Here is a 21412-nt window from a genome sequence, read left to right on the forward strand (position 1 = left end):
GAGCGCGGCAAAGAGCGGCGGATGGAAAATTTTAGGGACGAGTTCCTAGAAGTCGCGTCCTCCATAAGTCCTCGCACTGAGGCTGTGGGAGTGGACCCCGGGACCGGCATGTCTTCCCAGCTTGCTGCGGTTCCTGGCAACATTGCCCATTTTAGTGACTTTAGTCACTGCGGGCTGAAACGTCCAGGGGCTTCAATGGAAAGGCTTGAAGTTCCTCCCCACCAGAGGCTCGCATCTGATGGCAGCCATTTTGAAGGAGGATTTTTGGCGCGCATTTCGCCAGACAGGTGCCAGGAGCCTTATGCTTTGCCCCTTGGGATGGTTACCAATCTCCCGATGGGAGACAATACGGGAGGCCAACCCCTATTGGATCACGCCTCCACGGTCGACCTAGCCCTAATACAACAAAGTGGTAATGTACTGTACCCTAAAGGGCCATTTTCTATTGAATTTATGACTATGCTCCAGCAAACAATTAGAGCAGAAATGTTTAATGCCTGTCAATCAGGGGCTATGGGCATGGGGTCAGTGGGATCCACATCTCCTTCCCCTCCTTCTTCCTCCTCAAGGCCCCCAGAGAAAAATCTTTCCAGAGAGCGCAACTGGCCAACTAAGGTAGCCAGAAAAGAGATCTCTAACTCTAGATTGTTAGAGAAAGATTCAGAGGAGAATCGGTCAGATGTGGAGTCACAATCCAAAGATCAAGAGAGTTTTATTTCAGATGAGGAGGTGGAGGATGTCTGTGTCCCAGAGCAGTCAGTTCACTGCTTTAAAGCTGATGACTATCAGTATTTGTTAACCAGGGTCATAGCAGCACTGGTGCTCCAAGATTCTGCCTCTGGGGAGGAGAATCCCAGTACCGATACCAATCCCAGGAATAAAACTACTGGGGATAGGGAATTTTTCCCAGGCTCATACACCACTACCAAGGTTTTCCCTTTTCCACAATTCTTTGAGAGACAATTAAAAGCTGAATGGGGAAAACCTAACTCTAATTGACAGTTACCTGCCTTTGTAAAAAAGTTATATGATTTGCCTGTTTTTGCAAACGAAATATAGTGGACGCACCAGTGACGGCTCTTAAAAATACGGGTTTGGTGTCAGAAGATGGGCACGGTTCCATTAGAGACAATTGGGACAAGAAAATTGACCTAGCCCTAAAAAGATCACACGAGGCGGTAACTATGGCAATTAAGGCATGTACTGCATCGTCTATTGTATCTAGAGCAGCCGTAGTCTGGGCTAGGAGACTCTTTGAATTGCTACCAGAAAATGATAAGAAATTGATGGAGGGAACCACCAGACTACTTAAAGCAGCAGAATTCATGGCCGACGCTTCTCTAGATGCCCTCACCTTTTGTTCCAGAGGTCTGGCGTCAGGGGCAGTAGCCAGAAGAGGCATCTGGCTTAGAGCATGGCCTGCAGACAACCATTCCAGACAAATCATGATATCATATCCGTTTCAAGGAGAAAAGCTCTTTGGTAGTGCCTTAGATAAAATCTTAGTGGAAAGCAAAGACAGAAAGAAAGCCATGCCAAGGAACATTCGCAGAACTGACAGAAGAAGCTTCTATTCTCAGTCCTTTCGTTCCTCACACACAGATCAAGATCCTATGCAGATAACAAGAGATCATCCTGGAACCAACCAAGACAACCCTTCAGAAAAGGGTTCCTAGATTCAACAAGCAGAATTCAGAGCGTAGAGACAAGCAGGACCGGGAGCCAAAATTCAACAAGGCTTGACTGGACTTCAACTCCGGTAGGGGAAAGACTTCAATATTTTCAAGATGCTTGGGAGGCTTCCCAAACAGATTGCTGGACATTAGAAATCGTATCATGTGGATATGCAATAGAATTCAAAAGCATTCCACCAAAACGTTTTCTGGTGTCCCTGATCCGGAAGAACTCTACAAAAAGATCTATAATGAACAAGGCCATCACACATCTCTTAGAGATCAATGCCATAGAACACGTTCCAACAGATCAGAGGGGTCGAGGTGTTTATTCAATATTCTTCACGGTTCCTAAGAAAAATGAAGACTGGAGAGCAATACTCGATCTAAAGTTTCTCAACAGATTCATTCATCTACGACACTTTCGTATGGAGACCCTGAAGTCAATCACAGAGGTCTTACAATCAGGACAGTTCCTCACCTCACTGGATCTCACGGAAGCTTATTTGCACATTCCCATCCAGCTATCTCATCGCCGGTTCCTTCGGTTCTGTGTGGAACAGACACTTTCAATTCAGAGCGCTTCCCTTCGGTCTAGCCACGGCCCCCAGGGTATTCACGAAGGTGATGGTAAATGTTGTGGCACATCTCAGACAACAGGGGATACACGGTCATCCATACCTAGACGACCTTCTTATCAGATCAGCGTCCAACCGGAAAGCTCTGTCGGATGTCCAAGCAACTATGCAGTGTCTACAGGAACATGGCTTTCTTATAAATATAGCCAAGAGCTCTCTAGAACCAACACAAAGGTTGGAACACTTGAGGATGGTTATAGATACACGAAAGAACTCTATCTTTCTTCCGAACGACAAGATACAGAAAACCAAGCAACTCGTGAATTTAGTCATTCAGAACACTCACACTCCATTATTGACTTTAGCCAAATTGATGGGTTTGCTCATCTCAAACATAGATGCAGTTCAGTGGGGCAGATTACATACAAGACTGTTACAAAGGTTAATCTGCCCTCACCAGTACCAGATCATGACAAAACAGAATCCACAGATCAAGGTCACATTAGAGGTCAAGAAATCTCTGATGTGGTGGTCCAGGGATTCCAGTCTGCGACAAGGGAGAGTTTACTATCTTCCCAGAGAGATGCAGCTGTTCACAGATGCCAGTTTGTCAGGTTGGGGAGCAACACTCGACAACACACCAACGCAGGGTCGATGGTTACCGTCAGAAACCCAACTGCCGATCAATGTATTGGAACTACGAGCAATACACCTAGTCCTATTATTCTTTACCGATCAGGTACAGAAACAGCATGTACTAGTAAGAACAGACAGTATGGCTGCAAAGCCCTACCTGAATCATCAGGGGGGCTCAAGGTCATCAGCTCTGTCCAGGGAAACAAAGACAGTATTCAACTGGGCAGAACACCACCTTCTTTCCATCAGGGCAGAACACATCAAGGGCATTGCCAATGTTCAACCAGATTGGCTCAGCCGAATGACCATACAACCAGGGGAATAGAGATTAAAGATGTCAGTATTCCAGCAGATAGTCGAACAGTTTGGTCAACCTATAATGGACCTGTTTGCTTCTCACGACAACTACCAGGTAACAACCTTTTGCACCAGATTTTTTCAGCTGGCTGCAGCAGCGGTGGACACACTGACAGTGAGTTGGCCTCAGGGCCTACTGTATGCCTTCCCCCTGATTCCAGTGTTATCAAGGTTTCTTCAACAGGTACAACATCAGAAAGCACAGGTCATATTAGTAGCCCCATGGTGGCCACGGCGTCCATGGTTCTCATCTATCCAAAGGCTATCAACCACTCAACTTCTCTGGCTAGAAATCATTCCAGACATGTTGACACAGGGTCCAATTTGGCATCCGCATCCAGATTGGCTGCAATTGACCGTGTGGAAATTGAACAATCTACATTCCTGAAGTTAAGTTATTCTTTAGAGATCACTGACACATTATTGGCCTCCAGAAAGAAGTCCACCATTAGAATTTACAATACCACTTGGAAAGCTTTTCATAGGTGGTGTCGCAGAAAAGCAAAAGATCCACTAAATCCATCAATTCAAGACATATTGGAATTCCTACAAAATGGATTACAATCTGGACTGAAACCAGCCACTTTACGGAGACAGGTAGCAGCACTATCTTCCATATTGGGACTGATACAAGGTAAAGATCCCTCCAAGCATGCACATGTACAGAGGTTCTTAAGGGGAGCCACATTTAAGTGCCCTCCACAGACTCATAGGTTTCCAACGTGGCATCTACACACTGTCTTGTCCGCACTCACTAAAACACCCTTTGAGCCTATTCAAGGCATTTCTCTAAGATGGTTGCGCTTAAAGACAATCTTCTTAATAGCGATCACTTCAGCAAGAAGGGTGTCGGAGATCAATGCACTGTCTGTAAAGAAAGAACTTTGTATTTTTCACAAAGACAAAGTAGTTCTTTGTACAGCTCCTACTTTTCAACCCAAGATTGTGTCAAAATTTCACAAGTCTCAAGAACACTTGCCATTATTTTGTCCAGACCTAAACATCCTAGGGAGCGAATGTGGCATACCTTAGATGTCAGACGCTGTCTAAAAGCATATTTAATCAGGACTGAACCAATCTGGAAAACGGATGCCATGTTTATTAACATTGCACAACCAAGATTGGGCCAAAAGATGTCCACTTCAGCCATCAGCTATGCTATTAAACAATGTATTGCGGAAGCCTATAGAGCAATGAAATTAGAAGTACCCAGAGGTATTACAGCACATTCAGCTAGAAGTGCTGCCTTTAAAAATTACGCCTCGGTAGACGAGGTGTGCAGGGCTGCAACATGGTCCTCTATGCGATGCCCCACCCTGTCATTAATTTACTGCTATAAGAGATCCCAAGATGGCCTCCGACTCAGAGGGAGAATGACCATTGGTACTTACCGAGAGGGGTCATTCTCCTCTGAGTACAGGAGGACATCTTGCCCACCACATTGCATCGCTCATACTAGGGTCTATTCTGCTATATCTATTCCATTTTCTTCTGCTGCTCTACAGTTCTTTACAGTTCCTTATGTTATGCTTTTTGCATATTAACTGACTGTTATTACTGTTAATACTGTTTCCTTATTGTGAGTAAGGTTGGTAGTTTAGAGACTGCTTATCAGAGTATCCCAACTGAGGAGATCTGGGTGCTCCAGGGTCAAGGAAGAGGAAGAAGAATTATTCTATTTCCTGCCTCCCTGACAAGATGGTGGAAAGCACCCAAGATGTCCTCCTGTACTCAGAGGAGAATGACCCCTCACGGTAAGTACCAATGGTCGTTCTGGAAGAATGGAACTTGGGAGTTCCTCACGGAGTTTGGAAAATGTGCTGCTGTCAGCAAGGAGTCCTTCCACCATCATATGCTTTGGCAGCGTTTTGCGGATTTTGAGGTTTAGCTAGCTAGTGTTGCAGTCTGCTTAGTTTTTTTACCTTTGTCAAAGTACATTGTGTGAAATGGTTGGAACTGAAACGCTTGGAAAATGAATGCAACAGCGTGCTTCTTATACAATTGCTGTCCCATTTAGGTGTGCAGTGAATTATGAGCATTTATAGAGTGAGGGCCGAATCAGAGTTCTGTGATCAGAAGTTCCAGCGCTTTAGTTTGCTTTCCTTCAATGAAATTATTTAGCATATGGGGGCATTTTTTAAAAAAAGCACTGGGATATCCAGTCATGGAAACTCCCAATGTCTTGTCTGGTTGGACCCTTGAAAACTATGTAAGAATAAGATTTTGGGAGTAAAGAACAAAAGATGAGGTGTGTATGTATGTAAACCTGGAATGAGGACTCCAATAAATGTATACATAACTGTCCTTTAATAAATATACAGTAGTAATCATAACATATAAAACATGTTGTCAGTTATCAGAGCGGGTGTGGTGTAGTGGTTAGAGTGTTGGACTAGGATCTGGGAGTTCCAGTGGGGCAACCGTCCTGGTCTATTATAGTAACACTTAAAGACTATAGCAACACTTGTTCCACTATGAGCTGTCATGTGACAGAGCTCACTTTTTCATATACAGTGGATACCAGAGAGACCCAGGGTCAAGTTTCTACTAATCTGGTCATAACCTAACCTACCTGACAGGGTGAGGATACAGTGGAAGAGGGGGAAATGGTCTGAGTGAGTTAGGGTCCCCATTGGGAAGAAAGGTGGGGTATGAATGAATTAAATAAAATAAAAGCACATTTTGGCAAAGCTCTCTTCATCAGCGGTCAAGTATACCCCGCCCCAAAAGATACAGCTGATTCCTGTGTCAAAAATAAATGTTAAATACAAACTGTTGCACACAATATACCTAAAACGTCAGTATCAACTTTGTATATCTTGCTGAACCATATGCCTAGTTCATACTACTGATATTTTAATTCTGGGTATATTGTGTATTTGATCTTTTATGACAAATAGCATCAACTTTTTATATGCTTTTTATTAAACTTATTGTATATTGAGAGCCAGTTTGGTGTAGTGGTTTAAGTGCATGGACTCTTATCTGGGAGAACTGGTTTTGATTCCCCACTCCTCCACTTGCAGCTGCTGGAATGGCCTTGGGTCAGTCATAGCTTTCGTAGGGGTTGTCCTTGAAAGGGCAGCTTCTGTGAGCGGTCTCTTGGCCCCACCTACCTCACAGGTTGTTTGTTGTGGAGGAGGAAGGTAAAATTGTGAGCCGCTCTGAGACTCAGATTCAGAGTGGAGGACGCGATACAAATCCAATGTCGTTGTCGTCGTCTTCTATATTTATTAAAGTAGATTCATTTATTTATTTGATAATGTATTGGATTTATAATTTAATGCTTACATAATATATACCTCAATTTTTCTTGTTTTCTGGGGGGGAGGGGTTGCAGCTTTTTTCTCTTTCCCTTTTTCTAGTTCCTAGTAGACCTGAGTAGTCATTCTTTCTGAAAACAAAAAATTTGTTCCTTATTTCCAGGCTTGTAAATCAGAGACTGCTCGAAGTACAGTCTCAAGTTGAAGAACTGCAAAAATCTTTACAGGAACAAGGTTCAAAAGCTGAAGATGTAAGTGGAAACACACTAAACATGGGCCATGCATTTGCAATGGTGCTATATTTTCCAGTGCCAACTTTTCCAGTCCTTGCTGTACTACATTTTCATGCTAAGCTTCACCACTTTAAAATTTGAAGGTGAAATGATGTTGATCCCTGCTCCTTTTTAAAGCAGTGAACCTGTTGGAATGAAGGGAGAGTGGCAACCATTCCCACCACTTTGGGAGCAGCTTACTGGCAAGTCCATCCTCCATCCCATCCACTATTCAAAAGAATGGCGAGGAGACTGATGTATGCCAGCCAAAAAGAAGGTGGTGGACTTGCTGCTGCTCTCTGGTATTTTCTTGTTTTCCATGGCTGGACCAGAGAAAGAAGTAGGGAGGGAGGAAAGAAACATATAAGACCATGGAGATTAAGGCTCCCCAGCCTGGTTCTCCTTTCATGCCCAGATTTCTTCTAGGTCAGGCCACTAGGAAAAACAAACCTTCTTTCCTTAATACATTCCAGTTTCTCTTTTACCAGACCCAAGTGCCCCAGTCCATAGTGTGTTTTTCTGACTCCCTGGACTAGAGCAACCCAGGCCAACTTTCTCAGAAAGAAGGAGATGGAATGAATCATGTGCTTTTGAGTCATCCAGTGAGCTAAGTGTGTGTGTTGCGGAGGGGGGGGGGAGGCGGAGGAAGGGGACAGAAAGGGATTTGCAGCTGGAGAGCCAGACAGCAATCACAATCATTCTGCAGACCACCTGTTTCTAATCCAAGTGTAGCTGTAGATACTTAAATATTAGAATGACTGCCTTCTGGATAGCTTTCTGCCTGTCTAATGCCCAAATCAACCCCCCCTTGACATGCAAGGTTGTTTGTAAATTCTCTCTGTGTTGTGTATAATCCTGTGAACTCTTTCATCTTGATACCTTTTCTGTGGTACCCACCTAATAAAATTGCTGTAACTCCCAGATTACAGGCTGTGCATGGGATTGGGCCTCCCACTCCCCGGAGGATTGATACTGTTGGCTCTGAGAGCCTCAGTTATCCTGTCTAGCGGGAGAAGATGGGGAGAGAAGTGAGTCCAGGCTCTGCCTTTCTCTCCTAAAAAGATTAAGGACCACAATCCCATAAATGTCTTTTAACACTTGCAGAGAGCTTTGGATGAGCATGTTGTACAGCTAGCCACAGTTCAATACAGCAGTCTTGAAATGCAGGAACCCGACATTGGGAAATACCATTATAAACATTGCATTCCGGGTTGTTTTTTTTCTGTATCATCATTAGGTGCTGGTGTACAGCAGCTCATCAAATAGTTTTAACAGCTTTTGCATACAGTCTGATCAAAACCTCCTGGTGCACACAAGAAAATTGCTCCAGCACCAGCTTTACAATAATTGTGGCTGTCATCCTTTGAATCGAATTTGTATGCTTGCTGCTTTTTTTTTTTCTTCTTTTCTGTTTTTCTGAAGATGTCTTGTAGCATTTGCTTTCAATGGGAACATTCATTCATGTACTTGAAATACATTTGTGATAGCTTTTCAGAGCTGTCTAGGAGGAAGAAACCGTAGAGAGCACAGAAAGAGAAGAACAGTGTGCATGCTCTGAGAGTGCCTAGCTTTAAATGTTTTCCTCTTCAGAAGGAGGACGCTAAAATACTTTCATCTACTGGCTGCTGTTTTGCTTCGTACTAATCTGTCTGTCTCTGTTTCTTGGCATGGGTTTCTGCTCAAGGCTATTGTGAGTATGGCTTCCTATTTACTTCACCCTGCTTTGAGTCAATCAATACCCAATTCTGGGGTTCTGATTTGTAAGAGGAGCTGTAAAAGTTTTTACTTTTTGTTCATGCTCTGTTTCACACGCACACATGCGTTCCCCATCTGTGGTTTGAAAGCTGAGGTGCACATGTGCTGAATTATTTTTCTCTGTGTCGTCACTGTGGCAATGCTTCAGGCAACTTGTTTGCATGCTCCTTTAGGAATGGATGAAAAAGGAGGGGCTGTGGCTCAGTGGAAGAGCATCTGATACACATGCAGAAGGCCCCAGGTTCAATTCCCGGCGTCCCCAGTTAAGGGATCTGGCTGTAGGTGGTGTGAAAAGACCTTTACGTGAGACCCTGGAGAGCTGTTGCCAATCTGAGTAGACAATACCAGCTTTGATGGACCAAGGATATAATGCAGCTTCATGTGTTCATGGGTCTGCAAAGAAACAAAAAGTCACTTTTTACAGATTTCAGCCCATTGGAACAGAAAGCTACAATGTTTTTTAAAAAAAGCTGTAAAGTTCTTTTAACAGTGTGAGATTTGCACTCGACATTTAGTTTTTAATGTATAGGGGTGTATTCAAAAGTTCTTCCTGCGGCACAAATTGTAATCTGGCCTTCAGACCCGCGTCTGCATCCCTGGGCAGATTCAGATAAGATGGATTCCTAAATGAAGTCATTTCTGTAGGAATTAGCACACAATGCTTGTGTAGCTGGCAGTGTGAGAAACAGTACTTGCAAAGGACTGCTGTAGGTATGCATGTATGGCCACTGCATGTGTGTATACACAGACACACCACCCTGCAAAGAGTAATATACATTTGGCGTTCACATGTGACTTCATGTAGGCAGTTTTGTAGCATGTGCCATGGGCCTCAAAACACAGGCATGCCAAGAATTTGAATCTGGTATTGGCAAATACACGTAGAATATAAATCAACAGCACACACATTTCCATTCTGGGCTAGGTTAGTGCTTTGTTTAGCTCTGTGACACCTGCCAGCCCCCATTCGCCTGCCTACCCTTGTTTAGGCTTTTTGTGCTTCGGAGCCTTGTGTGAATAAGGGCAAAACATATCTTTAATGGGAAGGTCATGCGTCTGGCTATTATGGCACGTAGTCACAGATAGACTGCCTCTATAGATCCCCATTTATGGTGGCAGCTGTCATAACATCCTAGTGAGAATAATTATATATGCTACGAAGGGCTTTTGTTTGACTTTCAACCCACTTCCTCTGAGTTTTGGCAAGTGGCTTGTTTTTTGTTTCTTAAAACTTTGTAAGAGTGAATAAAAGCTTTGGACATGGGAGACCAGGGAAGGAAGCCAGAAATGCAAGGCCAAACAAGTTCACCCTCCCCTCTTTCCTCCCATTCTACATTATATTGGGCCAGTGAGGGATGAGACATGCCACCTTGTACCTCCAAGGATAGCCCTTCCAAGTTAGCATCACCCCAGACACCCTGGACTTAATTGCCCAACATATGCTTCCACATCCAGATAACAGAACATTTAATGGGACTACTGATAGACTGCTGTTACATCACAGCTGTTTCAGTTCACATTCCCTAGTCTAGTTCAGTGCCACACAACATGCTCTAATTCGAGTCCCTACATGAGCCAAAGTCGCCATACATCTAGATCAGCCACTAGCCATGCTAGCCCTCTCCTTTGCCCTCCCCACCCTTTGGGTTTGTCTCCTAGCAGCGAGAATGACTGCTGTTCATTCATCGTCCAATTAGCAGGGTGTTGAGTTGCCAGGAAAGTGAGTGAGCTACAAAATGTGTTGGAATACATAGGGCCTTTTGTGCCAACCAGTCTTTTGATTACATCCGTATACATTATAGAAACAAAATTCTCAAAGATGTTACTATGCTGTAGTTGTGTGGTTATGAAATGGTACAACAATTTAACAGAAGTACTTGGGTTTTTTTTTAATCTATGCATAGTAAGGGTAGAACAAAGAATGTTAGCAAACCAAACCCCAATGGCCACTTCTGTTAGAACAAAGCTGCAGGGATGGATGCTGTGGGCTTGCTTGGAACAAAACAGTAATGTGTATGGGGGTGCTTACCCTTCCCCCCAACTGTCCTTTTTAATACACTTCTTCCCCTCCCATCTCCAGTAGCAGAGAGGGAAAGTGAGTGAGAAGATGGGGTGGCAGTAGGCAGGGAAGGAGTAAAGAGCCCAAATTGCCCCCTCCCACATCTCTGACCAATGTGACTCCTGGGATTTTGTTACATGCATTTGTGTGTGACTTTCAGTTTCACACTCAGCTTTCTGTACCACTGTGAATTCCTGCTCTTAACCCCTTTTTCACCTTTTATTTCACAGTCTGTCATTCTGAAGAAAAAACTTGATGAACACCTGTAAGTAATTCTGTTAAAAACTGTCTTAACTGTTTTTATACAAATTTAAAAGTATTTTAAGGACAGCAATAAGCACTAAAGCTGCTTAAGATGGAAGGTATGATAGAACCTGGAGATACTTGATCATAAACCATTTCCATAATTTATTTCAAAATCGTAAGTCTCCAAAGACCTTCTGTAAGGTAGCTCACAGGGGAAAAAATACCATAAAGCCACAAGTCCGGATATAATTTATTTATTATTTTCATTTATCTTATTTAAAAAGAAAAGAAAATGGCAGTTTTCAGGTTAGAGCATACCATGGCAACAATTTTAAAAGAGTATCCCTCTTAGTTAAAAGCCCTGATGGGGGGATGGAGAAATGGTTTGGCTGATCACCTCAAAGAGAAGAGTACATGCCAGGCAAACCTTAAGAAATTCCCCTGAAGTTCAGCAGGTTTATATTGTGGTAGGTATTTGCAGCATTTTGTTTAATGAATTACATCAGGCATCAGAAATTATACATATAAGTATCAGAAATTACATATGTATATATAATGCTGTGTCTTGAATTATCTGCCTACTTTAGTGGTGCTGTTATCTCACTAAAATGGAGACTAAGAGGGCATAAGCAGATGTGGTAAAGACTGTGCACCTCTGTTCATCTGTTACATGCAAATTGCAGGGCCTGATGCCTCATGGCCTCGATGCAAGTTAGGGTTGTACAAGTCTGCAGTTACATTTCACAGACAGATGGAGATGCCTGGTCTTCTCTGTAGCCATATTTGTCCTTTCTGTATATGTCTTTTTTATTCTTATTTTTTTCCCCTAGCGAAAAGCTGCACGAAGCTAATAATGAGCTAAAGAAAAACCGTGCAATCATTGAAGATCTAGAACCTCGATATAACAACAGTTGTGAGTAGTCTTCTATTCCAGAGCGTGATTGGACACTTCTTTTTTTGTCTGGGTGATCTTAAAAACATTTACTTTGTGAATTCATCGTGTGTGTGTGTGTTTTAAAGCTAAGAGGCTGACCACCCACCTGGCTTTGTACTGATGGTGTAGTAAATTTGCATGTAATGCCTCAGAAGATGTTTTCTGTCACCGTACTTAATAAGCATGGTGATTAATGGTCAGCCCAATTTATTGATACCGGTGGCAGTGCTCCTACTGATTTGTATGAAGCTGGATTGCACCTGATTCTTAAGAGTTCTTTTGATTAAAATTCACCCAAATGTTTGTGTTCACATGACCTATTGATCTAGAAGGAGAAAGCCTATTTTTGTCTACTAAGGGCTGAATGGCAAGATATAAATACAGGCACAGTCCGGTTTGAGCATGAGGCCCTGCATGTTTTCTATGTAATATTTTTGCCCAAAGGACAACAAGTATCTTACAGTAGTAAGGGGAAAAGTACAACAAAAATGCAATATAAATAAACTGAACAAAAGTAAACCAGCTGCATCTTAAGCCAGTCGTATAAGCATTGGCATTGGCCACAGGCTAAGATCTAAGGGCCTAGAATTCTTTGACTTTCATTCTCTGGTTTGTATCTCTGGCCATTGCTGTACCAAGAAACATAGAGAACAAGCCAAAACACAGTTCAGATGTTACTGCTGACATCAGTGTTTCTTCCAGTTTGTCCTATGGGTGATGTGTGTGTATGTGTGTGAGAGAGCAAGAAAGAATTGTTCTCTTATCGGTGTGTGTTTGCCTTGCAAAACATCCCTGCTTGCTCAGAAACATGGGCAACAGCTTTAAAAGGGGATTAGAGAGATTCATGGAGGATAAATCTAGCAATAGCTGCTAGCCATGGTGATTGAGAGGAACCTCCACATCAAAGGCACTAAGTCCCAGATGCAGGAGGCAACATCAGGGGAAGTTCTCAGCCTCTATGCACTGTGGTTGGCCATCTAGAGAAACTGACCGGCCACTGTGAGACAGGATGCTTTACTAGATGGACCATTGGTCTGATCCAGCAGGACTCATATGTTCTTAACAGCTTATGTGGTAGCAGTAATTTGGCCTTTTTTTGTAATTGAACAGGCCATTTAATTACTGTGTAATGCTGTGGATTTCAGGAGCGGCATTACACTGAAATGTGGATATTTTTTTCTCCTTACAAAGCTCTCAAGATAGAAGAATTACAAGAAGCTTTACGGAAAAAAGAAGAAGAAATGAAGCAAATGGAAGAGCGGTACAAAAAGTACTTGGAAAAGGCCAAAAGCGTAAGTATTTTGTGCTGTTTTTAATATCAGTCAGAGAGCTGCAGTTTGTTTTCTCTCCATAGCCTAATAAATTGAGCAGATGATATCAAGATCATACGGAGACCTGCATTCTCTCCCCCCTCCCCCTTCAACTGTGCTTTGGTTTCTAGCTGCATACTGGGTTTAGATGTTACTTTTCTCCATGACCTCTGTGTCTGGTGCCTTGAGCTTTCATGGTTTCTTAACCCTTCCTCTTGCCATATATAGAAGTGAATGCCTGAACCGTGAGATCCCACGTTCACATGAACCTGGCCTGTTCCGAACATCTGCATATTGCACCTGATGACCCAAGTGATTTTGATGTGCAGAGATGTTTTCCAAATAATCGCAAGGTCTCACAGCTGAAGCATTCAAAGTGGAGAACATAGGCACATGGGGAAAGGTGTGGACCCAAGGCATGCTCCTGAACATCCTGCCCTCCTCCAGAGTGAAAGCTTTTTCATGACTGAATGCCAGATGCTGCTGGCCTTGCCCTGTCTCTCCCCAGCACCTTCTCACCCTCCTTATGAGCTCTCAGAGGCATCTGGCTGGCCCCTTCTGGAAACAGGGGCTTTCTCTGGTTCTGCAGTTCCTTTGTATTCCTTTCCAAGAAAAAAAATCAATTATCTTGTATCCAGGGCCCTTCATTTCCTCCCTCTCTGATTTGCATGCAACTGTACCAGGTAGGAAGATGAGTGCAAGGGTTATTTTTTGCAGTTTAATGCTGCTTTGGGTGAAATTAAGCTAGTTGCACCCCATGACATAAGTAGGGAAAATGGGACCCTGAGAACGTGTAGAGTTCTTCCTAGCCCTGATTTCTGTCTCTAATCCTTTTCCTGGACAAGTCAAGGGGCAAAAACCTATAGAATGTGCAAGTTCAGCTGTTCACTAGGCTGCTGAGGACACCTATTAGTTACTGTATTATAAGGAACACCAGATATATTACAGTTTATCATAATAGCATAACCAAAGCCTGACCTAGGTAGATCTCAAGGCACACTAATTCAGAGTGTTGCCCAAAGAATTTATGATAAAGTAAATCAGAATGTATATGAAACTTATAGTTAAAAAAAGCAGGAAACTCCTAAATATAGGAAGTGTTTTTTAAGGATGGGCACAACTGGGAAAATGCACTTTGGTTCATGGCTGAACCACAAACCAAGACAGAAGGCTCATTCATGAACCAGACTGGTTTGTGGCCCTGCAGACCCCTTGAAAGGAACTGCAGTCCCTTTAAAAAGGGTTTGCAGAAAGGCCCCCCCTCCCAAAAAGCTGAATGGGACTGCTAAGACAGCCCAAACAACAGCTGCATGGCAGAGAACCAGGGCTAGCTGAAAAGTGGGGGGACTGCCCCCATAGGGAGCACTTCACCCCTTCCCTTCTGCTGGCCCTGGCTTCCCTGCCAGAAGGACCCCAAGGTGGGCTGGGGAGAACTCCCTCTGTCAGCTCAGTGGCCTTGGGCTCCTTCGTGAACCCCCTTTAAATGGAGTCACCCAAGACAGCCCATAGCTGGGCCAGCAGAGAGTGTTTTCCCTGCGTGCTCAGTTGCCTTGGGCTTCCTCCTGCAGCCTCTTTAAACTGGGCTGCATGAGTGAGCCCACAGCTGGGATGGCAGGGAGTGTTTTCTCCACCAGCTCAGAGGTCCTGGGCTCCTTCCTGCAACTCCTTTGAATGGTTTCCAGTCTCACAAGCATCCTGTAATCACATCAGGTTTTGATACTCAGTGCAAATGGAGGCAACCTTGAACAAAGACGCTACACCTCCACTCTGGATGGAAGGAAGATGTAGGCTGCTTTATACCTTTGGAGTGGCCATGCAGGAAGGAAGAGCATTTCTAGTGCTTAATTTACATACTCTTTGAGCTTTTATTTTTGTGATAAGACATGGAGGAATTGACATACTGGTAAACGGGCCAAAAAAGGGTCTTAGAAATTTTGGGCTGTAGACAGGAATGGGGTGGGGTGGGGGAGCTTCCAGCTGACCTGTAAAGGTAGAGGTTTCTCACAAGAGCTTTAATAACTTCAGTATTTAACTGTGTTCACTTCGTCATGACTTTACAATTTCTTGCCTTGAAGACTTCCTTGTGTATATCTGCTTGTGGTGCTTTGATCCACCTTTGTGATTCTTGCCCCTTACAGGTTATCCGCACCTTAGACCCCAAGCAGAACCAGGGTTCAGGACCCGAGATCCAGGCTCTGAAGAATCAGCTGCAAGAACGTGACAGGATGTTCCATTCTTTAGAGGTAACTTTGTCGGCATTAGTCGTCTCCATCCTAGGCTCCTAATCTGAAGCACTCAGAGCAATAACCATGCCTTGAAATGTCTCTTGAGGCAGTTCTAACCACGGTGAATGAGTGGGTGCTGCAGATATGCAGTGAGTCCAGACCTTACTGCATTCTTAAGGGGGAAGTAAATGATAATGAAAATCACATCATTCAGCCATATTATTAAGATCTTGAAGCATCTGCCTTGTCTGCCAGCCCATTTCCATGTTCAGTTCACAGCACTGGTTTTAACCTTTAACTGCTGTTCCACCTTTCCTGATACGAGCCCATGAGGGTGTTGCATGCATCACCCTAGGAGCTCCTTGCAGTCCCAGCCCCAAGAGAGGTTAGAATGCTTTTGTCTCATGCTTAGGGCTTTTCAGTGGTGTTCTGCTAGAGGCTGTTTTCTTTTCCAAGGCACAGGTTTTTTCTAGTGGATTTGGTTAGTCAGAGAACACTCAACAAGGCAAGACACTGTGGTAACAGAAGTAGTTTAATTGCAGAGCATAAAACCAAACAAAATGTAAAGATTCTCACACCTTTGTTTCCGGGGCTTCTTACAATAACAATTTCCAGCAGTTGCAGTGAAACCCAACTGCTGCTGTTTCCTGTTCCAGTTTTTATAGTTTGCCTACGTACAGCCTCCTAGCATAAGTACCACTTGGCAAGCATGCTGATTCGGTTTCCAGTACTTGCCCCTGATGTCCCCTTATTAGGAAGGGAACTGATCCTGCAAGCCACTTGGATACCCTAAGCTTATGGTTCCCTGACAGCATCATTCCCTACTCTTCCTTGAGGGTTTCTTCCACAATGGCAACCTCACTCCTTTAGAGATAGCTTATAAGAAATCTGTGGGAAGTGTCATCTGCAAAGATTTTTTTTTTGGGGGGGGGGGGGTGGAATAAGGCTGGATTTTTCTTAAAGGGCCTTTGGATATTGTGGCTATGCTGATTGTTTGAATTTATTGTTGGGTTTGATGTTTTATAGTATTATCTCTCTATCTGGAAACCACTTTTATATGTCAAAAAAGCAGTGTATAAATATTTCAAATAAATTGTACAGTCAACCGCTTGACTGGGTATATATTCAGTATATTCAGTCAGTCAATTAATAGCACATATACAGATCCTATAAAGTAATAACATACCTTCAACAGCCAGATCTAGGCTCAGTTACGACTTTTGTTAAAAAAAAATGGCCACTGTTTGTGTGATATAAACATCACCCCCAGAAAGAAATAAAGGGATGGGTCCAACCATTTTGTGAGTGGCTCATCTACCAATGGTTTTTTAGACTACATGAAAGCTTCAAAATTGAACCCAAGGGGAAAGGTGGGGTATAAATGTTTTAATAAAATAAATCAGTAAATAAGCTTTCCTTAGTGGAGTGGTAGGATAGGTAGGAGTAGGGTCTGTCCCAAGGTCAGCTGCCAAACAGCTTGGGGAGAGAGGAGCAACAATTTCTTTAACTTCATTAAGAAGGGAGGTTACATTATTATGCGCTTAGCCAGCAGCGCTTTTTAATGCATGTCAAATAATCTGAAGCATTTTGTATGCTTTCCCTACTTAGAAAGAATTTGAAAAAACGAAGAGTCAAAGAGAAACTGAAGAAAAATACATTGTCAGTGCTTGGTACAACATGGTAAGTAGACTGAAGCCAATACGAGCCTTCAAAACATAGCTCAAGGTGAAGAACAGAATACTGTTGAAGTCTGTGGTGCTTTTGAAAAAAGTTCTGCGCTCTTCTGAAAAAGGGTAACTTCTAGAGTTGGTCCGGGAACTCTCTCTAGATTACTAGATAAATTTATCAGTTGAGGGGTGGAATAGGAACATAAGAGAAGCCATGTTGGATCAAGCCAAAGGCCCATTCAGTCCAACACTCTGTGTCACCCAGTGGCCAAACAAACCAGGTGCCGTCAGGAGGTCCATCAGTGGGGCCAGGACACTAGAAGTCCTCACACTGTTCACAGTCTTTAGCTTGATGGGGGTGGGTTAACTGCTCCAGTCCTGTCCTCAGATTGCTTCCTGGTCATCTTGAACCCCTGAGGCTTAGCTTCCCACTAATCCCATGGTCAGGAGAGGTGACCTAATGAAGTGGCCTTATTGCAAGCCATTCTCTCAGCCTTTTCCATGAATTAGAATTATAGAGTTGGAAGGGACCTCCAGGGTCATCTTCAGAATAATTTAATTGGACCCTGTTGAGTCACAACCTGAGTCATCGTAACCGTGGAGTTTTCAAGGCAAGAAATGAACAGAAGTGGTTTGCCATTGCCTTCCTCTGCAGAGCCACCCCTCTCTTCCCACTGAAGTATTAACCTGTGGCTGACCCTGCTTAGTGCCCATGTTCTGACAAGATTGGGCTAGGCTGGGCTGCCAGGCTGCTAACTTCAACACAGGGCTGATGATGCTGGTTAGGATTCTTGGAAGCATTGCAGAGAATGTCTGTGGAGTGCTTTGAATGATTGAAATTTGCTTTGTGAATGCTGAATGTTACAAGGTTTGTGGCAGATCTTAGCTCTCTCAGTACAAGTTTATGAACACATAGGGATGGCCCAACCCAGTCAACATGCATAATGGGAATTAAACTAAATGCACTTTTGTCTGTTACTCCACAGGGGATGACTCTTCATAAAAAAGCAGCAGAAGACAGACTTGCTAGTACAGGTTCTGGACAGTCCTTCCTGGCTAGACAAAGGCAAGCTACCAGCACAAGGAGAGCTTATCCAGGCCACGTCCAGCCAGCGACAGCAAGGTAGAGGAAAGCCTTGCCCTTTTGATAGGAAGCCATCCTGCGATCAAGACCGACTTCTGTTGCAAGTGACAGCGTTTCAGGAAACCCAGCCAGCATCCTCTATGTATTTTTCCTCCCTTGTTCCTACAACTAACTTCTCGTTTCAGGAAGGCTTTAAAACAACAACAACAACTCCCGATGTTTTTTAATTTCCCTCCACTCTTTTTTGTTTTGCCTTTTAATGTGCTGAAACATCAAAGACACCTAGTGGAGTGTAATCATTACTTCCCTCCCTGTGTACAGAACTTCCCCTTCTCTTTGTCTCCCCAAACTGTTGATGACTGGGTAGCAAACCTGAGAGTTTCCTGTTGGAGAAAGATGTCTCCTGTTGGAGAAAGATCCTTTCCAAGGCTGCCATTGTATAAAAGGGAATTTTCTCCTTTTTTTCTCTTTTCACCCCAGTCTAATCTGTCTGTTTTCATATGATGCGATGGGGTAGGCAACAATGCTTTGTAGTATAATTATGAAATGCATGTGTTGCAATGGCCTAGATATGGGCAGAAGCTGGAACTTGGCTGCAAGGGTCCCTGATCGGGAGGGAAGGGTGTTGGATAAGTTTCCCTTGTGCTGCTGTTAACTCCTTTCCTTGGGTTTAGGTTTAGAGAAGTGGGCTAGCTTTCTTTTGGCTTTCTCTACTCATGTCCTCTTTCTGCTTCACCAGAGTTCAGCAATCTGATGATTTCTCCATTTTACTGCCCAGGACAACATGGGGCTCTAACCATGTGTAGAACAGGCGATCCACGGGGTTGTTGACGCGCTTCCATAACTGGGTAGAAATCTGAGGAAGTGTGGGGTTGTGGTAGCGTTTGGTTCAGGGCATGGCTGAATCCTACTGAGGAACAGTGCTGCACATTGGTAAACTATCACCAGGAAATTTAGAAGAGTAGCGACCATGAGAAGTGGTCACCTCTTTCTGCACTGAAATACATTTGGGTTTATTTTGGGGGGTAAATTGTCTTAAAATGGCCATCCATTTTAGTAAGGAGGATGAGGATATTAAATTGCCTTTGCAGATGGCACTGGTGCAAGGTGATTCTGACATGTGTGCTCATGCTCCTTTTTGCGCCAAATTTTAATGTGCAACTTGGGTGAAGTTAATGGATACCTGGTCTCCATCATGAAATAAGAATAGCATTTCCCTTTGGATTCTGGTCCCTGCCGAGTATTCTGAATGTTCCTTTGCCTTCAAATTGATGTTTATGAAATTTGAGATGGCTCAGTATGGGGCCATTTCCCTATAGATTCACCATTAGAATAACTTGGGAGGTCTTGTTTAATATTAATGATCCCTTTAGTATGCCTGTTTTTCAACAAGGAATTTCTCTTACTTTATACCCTTTTTTAAAAAAGGTCAACATGAGACATGTTAAATATTCCAATATAACGTTTTGCCTTTTATTATTTTTTCCATGTAAAAAGCAAAAATGCTTTTTACGTGGAAGTGGTTTGTTTGCTTTTTTAAATGTGATTAAGTTCAGAATGTTCTCCCTCATTTTTTGTAAGAGGCCACAGTTTTATTAATAAAAAAGCAACGCTACTTGTTATTAAAATGAAACTTGTAGATATTGGCCCTCTGTAATAGTATTTCAAATTAGGTGAAGCAGGATTTTCTCCCCAGTACACAGAAAAATAATTTAAAAAAATCTTTCTAAGGGTAGTTCGCTTGGTGAAGTGGCATTAATGAACAGAGGGCAGAGGAAACTGAAGTTCTGTATACAAGCAGAATTATTTGGTGTTCGTCTTATTTTCTGTGCTGGTTGACTTTGCACTTAGTATCACATTCTATACACAGGTGCAGCTGTTAGTCTTGAACAATACCACACTTGGCCATTCTCAGGTCTAGTCATCTCAGCTGCTCGCTATTCTCCGTTTTAACCTCTGGCGTGCTTCACTGTGCAAAACAGTTTCAAAAACCTGAGGTGGGGGGGGGGGAGAGTTCGGTTCAAGGGGGGGAAGAATTATTGTCTCTAGGCTACTGTGCTAATCTAATTTAAAAAATTATTTAGTTCTCTGCCTGAATTCAACTTGAACACAAGCTTTTATAAATGGACTGACCTGCTCTCCAGTTTCAGGTTTTCTTTGCTGATCTCCCACCCCTTCCTTTTTCTGTTGGTGTTGGGATTCTTCTGCTTTCCATGACATCTTTCAGTTTCTCATTCCTTTTTTTCACCTTTCATAAAAAATATTTCTCCACTTTTGCTTGTTTCTTGCTTGCATTATGGTGGATGAGGCAAGCAAAGTTTAAAGTCCCATATTTTGAAAACATCAAGACCTTTCAATTGAAAACTGCTTCAGTTTTGTTCTGGTGCTTTGAAAATCGAATATGCTTTCCCATAGTTCAAAAGAACCATGAAAAACTGCTATCAAGAACTATTTTAGAAAAAGTTAGTTGCACTAAGTCTTGTTGAAGTCAATGGGACATTAGCCTTAACTAATGTAATGCCATGAATTCAGTGAGATTTGTGCATCTTGCTTTCTCAAGATCAGAGTCTGTGTGCCTTGCTACTTTTTGCAGATTTTGTGATGAGAGAGGGTTTCTTTTTAAAAGATCTGGGTTGAAACAATCCATGTGTGTTTCAAGAAAATTCACTCATTTGATAAAAGGGTGATTTTTGGTTTAAAAGACAGAACTGGTGTTCTAATGCAGCTTAAATGGGTAAAGACAAGGTGTAAGAATTGTACTATATAAACATAAAAGTTCCTCATTTTTTCTCTGATTTTAACATTTAACAGCAAGGTCTTGGAATAATATTTGATTTGTGTGAAAATATTTTTCTCCGGTTAAAGGTTATGGTTTTCACATTTGTGCATTGTTGGTTAGCTTTCTTTATTGGATTGTTGTCCTCTGGATTCTTTTGTGCTGCAAACAAGCTGGCTAAGGACTCATATTGATGCAAGGTATACTCATCTATGTATGTTCTGGATTTTAAAGAGTTTATCACAGCTTAATTTATTATAATTTCTTTAAGATGTTGCTTTAAAAAACTTGAAAATTAGCCAGCTGTATTTTACTCTAATAAACCCCACAGATATTTCTTCTTGTTTAAATTCTTCTCCTAATAAGGACATCTGGTAGATTTGAGTCCTCATTCCCCCCCCCCTCCCATTGGATAATTAAGAGTTGGTTGGACTCTTTATTGGCACTGGATAATAGGTGGCAGAAATTAATCTGTGGTCAGAACCATCAAATGATATCATTACTTGCTGATAGAGCAAAATGTTATTTAATAGCAGTAGTGATAGATAGGGGAAACCTGTCTCCTAATGATGCTGGA

At 42.8% G+C, this 21412-nt stretch overlaps 1 protein-coding gene across 1 annotated transcript in view; it reads left to right on the forward strand.

The window, feature by feature from the left end:
* HOOK3 (hook microtubule tethering protein 3) overlaps nucleotides 1-21172 on the forward strand; it is an 87913-nt gene extending 66741 nt beyond the window's left edge. The window contains exons 16-22 of the mRNA XM_060237071.1: nucleotides 6671-6758; nucleotides 10824-10858; nucleotides 11670-11752; nucleotides 12965-13065; nucleotides 15222-15326; nucleotides 16917-16988; nucleotides 17962-21172. Coding sequence (XP_060093054.1) covers nucleotides 6671-6758; nucleotides 10824-10858; nucleotides 11670-11752; nucleotides 12965-13065; nucleotides 15222-15326; nucleotides 16917-16988; nucleotides 17962-18102 — 625 coding nt within the window. The 3' untranslated portion in view covers nucleotides 18103-21172. The remainder of the gene's footprint in view (nucleotides 1-6670; nucleotides 6759-10823; nucleotides 10859-11669; nucleotides 11753-12964; nucleotides 13066-15221; nucleotides 15327-16916; nucleotides 16989-17961) is intronic.
* Nucleotides 21173-21412: the final 240 nt, after the last annotated feature.

Source organism: Heteronotia binoei, chromosome 4 (genome assembly GCF_032191835.1).
Source record: "Heteronotia binoei isolate CCM8104 ecotype False Entrance Well chromosome 4, APGP_CSIRO_Hbin_v1, whole genome shotgun sequence".
In the NCBI taxonomy this organism is placed as follows: domain Eukaryota; kingdom Metazoa; phylum Chordata; class Lepidosauria; order Squamata; family Gekkonidae; genus Heteronotia; species Heteronotia binoei.